General features: G+C 49.7%; 1 protein-coding gene across 1 annotated transcript; it reads left to right on the top strand.

Annotated features, from left to right (window-relative positions):
* Nucleotides 1–2,484: 2,484 nt before the first annotated feature.
* TIFAB (TRAF-interacting protein with forkhead-associated domain, family member B) lies at nt 2,485–3,096 on the top strand. Its single transcript, XM_006888139.1, has one exon. It carries the CDS (start codon nt 2,485–2,487, stop codon nt 3,094–3,096), a length of 612 nt encoding a protein of 203 aa, XP_006888201.1.
* The last annotated feature ends 634 nt before the right edge of the window (nt 3,097–3,730 follow it).

The following is a 3,730-nucleotide window of genomic DNA, read 5'->3' on the forward strand; positions in this document are numbered from 1 at the left end:
CTTGTTTTTTAATGCAGCATAGTATTCCATTGAAACGGGACTTTTGAACCAGGTCTTCAAAGACAAGCAATATTGGTATGCCTGGGACTTGGGACGGGAGGTGCATTTTTAGCAGAGGAAACAACGACAAAAGCAAGCTGAGGGGAAAGTGCATACTGAGTTATTCAAATTTACTCTGTTCTTGACTTCTGATGGAGGAGGCCATGTCCTGGGCCACATATTGATGGACGAGGTAAAGCGTGTGATTCTCAAGTCCAGATAGGGCAAAGTTATCCATTTTTCATGGCCTTTCCCATGTATTCCAGGAAGATTCTGAAGGATAGATTATTAGAGATGGAGTTACTGAGACAAATGATGGCTGCATTTCATCTGTGGAAGACAGGGCCAGCTGTCATCTGTCTTGGAGCACTGGTAGCCTAGTGGCAAGAAACTGCAATTCTGATCCATCAGCTCCTCTGTGGGAGAAAGATCGTGTGATTAACTGGCTCTGAAAACCTGCTAGAGGGTTGGCTATGATTCAGATCCAACTCAGTGGTACACAACAGCAACAACTGTAACATAAGTACCACACGTAGGGGGCTTTCAAGAACAGAGTTTATTTTCTCATAGTTCAGGAGGCTAGAAGTCCAAATCAGGGTATCAGCCATGTTGCTTCCTTCCATGGGCACCTTTCAGAGGCTGCCACCAGTCTTTAGCATTGCCTAGTGTTTCTTGGCATCGGTCTTCTCCTTGCACATATTTATCCACACATTCCACTTTATCATTATTTTATTACTTGGAAGTGATTTTTTTTACCCAACCCATAATGGCATGGCCTCATTAACATAACAAAAGACTATCTTATTTCAAAACAGAATTGCAGCCATGGGTACAGGGTCCAGAATTCAACAACATATATTTTCTGGGGACACAATTAAATACCCTTCATGGGGCACCTCCTACCTGTTCTTTAGTGAAAGGTCTGTTAACACTCTTCGTCCTCGTGGCCAAAATCTTCCCCTGACTCTGACAGTGAGCTTTTAGGCTCACGCGCTCTGTAGCACCTAGCTCTGCCTGGTCATGGTCGACATGGGAAAGTGCTGTTACTGTTCTGTTTTTCCAGTGTGTGAGCAGGCTTTCTGATTCCTCCAGAACAGGCTGGGCTCCCTTCTTCTGTGCCCCTCCTTAACTCCTCATGCCCCTATCTCCTCCACTCACTGAGTGCCCTCTGAGGCTGATGGCTGAGTGCCCTATTGCACTCGAAGGTCTCTAACAGCAGTTTGGTGCATGACTCCGAGGCTGCTCAGCCATGGTCAGTGTAATGGTCAGAAGGGGGGACTGTGTATCCTGTTGTTCCTACTCTTCCCATGGCACAGAGCCATATCAACCACAAATGGCAGTGCTGCTGCTGATAGTTGTTGCTGTTGTTAGGTGCCATTGAATCAAGTATGACTCATAGTGACCCTGTGAACAACAGCCTTGAACCCTCTCCTGTCCTGTGCCATCCTCATCATCGCAGGAATACTTAAGCCCATTGCTGCAGTCACTGTGTCAATCCATCTGGCTGAGGGGTTTCCTTACTTTCGCTGACCCTCCACCTTTTCAAGTATGAGGTCCCTTTCCAAGGAGTACCTAGCAGAAAGTCCAAATATGAGAGACAAAGCTGTGTCATCTTTGCCTCCAATAGTGGTTGCCATCAATTTCAACCCATGTGACCCCCCACGTGGAGCAGAACTGCTGCAAAATCTTTCCAGAGCAGAAAATTAGGCTTGTCCCCCAAGGGGCCTCTGGGTGGGTTTGAACAGCTAAACTTTCCTCTGGTAGTCAAGCACTTTATTGTTTCTTTTCCCCAGGGAAGTCTCAAAAGACAATAAGACTGCTTGAAAGCTCAACCCACAAATCTTGTATATCTTATTTATTTTCTGTATTATATATTCTGTATTAGAAATAAAGCGAATATCTTATATTCACTAGCTCTGGTGGCCTAGAGGTAAGAATTTGCACTGCAATTCCAAAGGCAGGCGGTTCGAACCCACCAGCTGTTCTGCAAGAGAAGGATGGGCAATTTCCTCCCGCGGGAGTTAAGCCTTTGAAAACCTGCTGGAGGGTCAGCTCTGGGTCGATATCGACTTGATGGTACACAACAACAATGACTTGCTTTGATAAGGGTACATGTAACAGTGTCACTCATTGTCTGGTGGCACATTGTATGTGTCACTCATGGTTTCTGAATTGTGGTTTTATTTTACAATATTACATGTACCACCCACAGAGCATGGGAGAGGCAGAGCTGGGGCCTGATCCCAGTGCAGGATCTGCCAATTCCGGCTCCCTCCTGGCTGGGGCAGAATTAGCTGTGCCCACAGCGAGTGCCTGGCTCTGTTTGACAGGAAGTGGCCTCGCCTCGGTGGTGGGCAAACACAGCTGTTCAGGGAGAGGTAGAAAGGAATGCCAAGCCCCTGTGCAAGGCTGAATGTCTGTGTTCCATCTTTCCAGGCTCTGTCCATGGAGAGAACCCTCACGGTGCTGCGGGTGGCCCTGTACCACCCCACACAGGTCCCAGCTGCTTTCTCCAGCGTCCCACCACGGTTGCAGCATGATACCAGCCCGCTGCTTGTCGGCCGGGGACAGAAGGCCCACCTTCAGCTGAAGCTCCCCCACCTCTCCCGCAGGCACCTATCCCTGGAGCCCTACCGGGAGAGAGGCAGCGCTGTACTCTCCTTTTGCCTCAAGGTCCTGAGCCACAAAGGCAGCATGTGGGTCAACGGGCTGAGGCTCCGGTATCTGGAGCAGGTCCCTCTGAGCACTTTCAACAGGATCACCTTCTCTGGTGTCCAGATGCTGATCCACGTGGAGGTGGGTGTTTCCCTCGAAGCCTTTGTGTGCTGCTTCCATCTCAGCCCAGCACCCCTGATTTACAGGCTTGAGGCCGAGGAGACTGATGAAGATGAAATCATACCCCAGCAGCAGCCTCCCCAGGACTCGGGGGAGCGGACGCCAGCTCACCTGGGAGTTCTCCAAGGCCCTTCTCAGACTCAAGACAGTTCTCCCCAGCCAAGCCCTGGAAGAGCAGAAATACAGCTCCAGAGGGAGGCCCCAGAAGATGCACACTGCTAGTTCAGCTGCAGAGAACTAGTCTTCACTAAAACAGGACCTGAAATATTTTTGTTACATCACCGCAGGTTGACGATGAGGCCTGCTGTTTGCCTAGCTCATAATGAGCCCCTTCTGCAAACATGAGTAGTTGGGGGTGGGGCTACAGCTATGCAAGGTAACGGGAACTTCATCTACTTTAGAGGCCCTAAGGGGGCCTGGGGAGCCTCCCTCAGCCTTTCCCCACATCCCCCTCTCCTGTTTGACTAGGAGTTACTTTATGTTGCTAATTTTGTGTGCCGCTTAAGAGCTGGCAGTTTGAGGCTGCACCAGGAATACTTGGACACATGTAACAATTACGTTTGTGGTAGCTCTGGGTTACCTTCAGCTTTCAAATACCCACAGGCACTTGGGGCTTAGGGAAGCCTGCATTTAATAAACGGCAAGTATTTCATTAAGCTGGCATACCCAGTAGGATCAGGGGTTCCCAGATGTGTGCACAAGGCGTTGTCACGCAGAGGCATGGCGGGAAAGTTGGGAGAGGTGTCAGAGGAAATTGGAAAGGTAGGGGCTCACGTTTCTTGAAAGGATCTGGGCATGGCTCAAGGCTGCCTGAGGAGTGGGTGCTGGGGCAGGGTCTGCCCGGAAGCACATAGTC

Source organism: Elephantulus edwardii, unplaced genomic scaffold, assembly GCF_000299155.1.
Source record: "Elephantulus edwardii isolate Elephantulus edwardi_28Jun2011 unplaced genomic scaffold, EleEdw1.0 scaffold00064, whole genome shotgun sequence".
Classification (NCBI taxonomy): domain Eukaryota; kingdom Metazoa; phylum Chordata; class Mammalia; order Macroscelidea; family Macroscelididae; genus Elephantulus; species Elephantulus edwardii.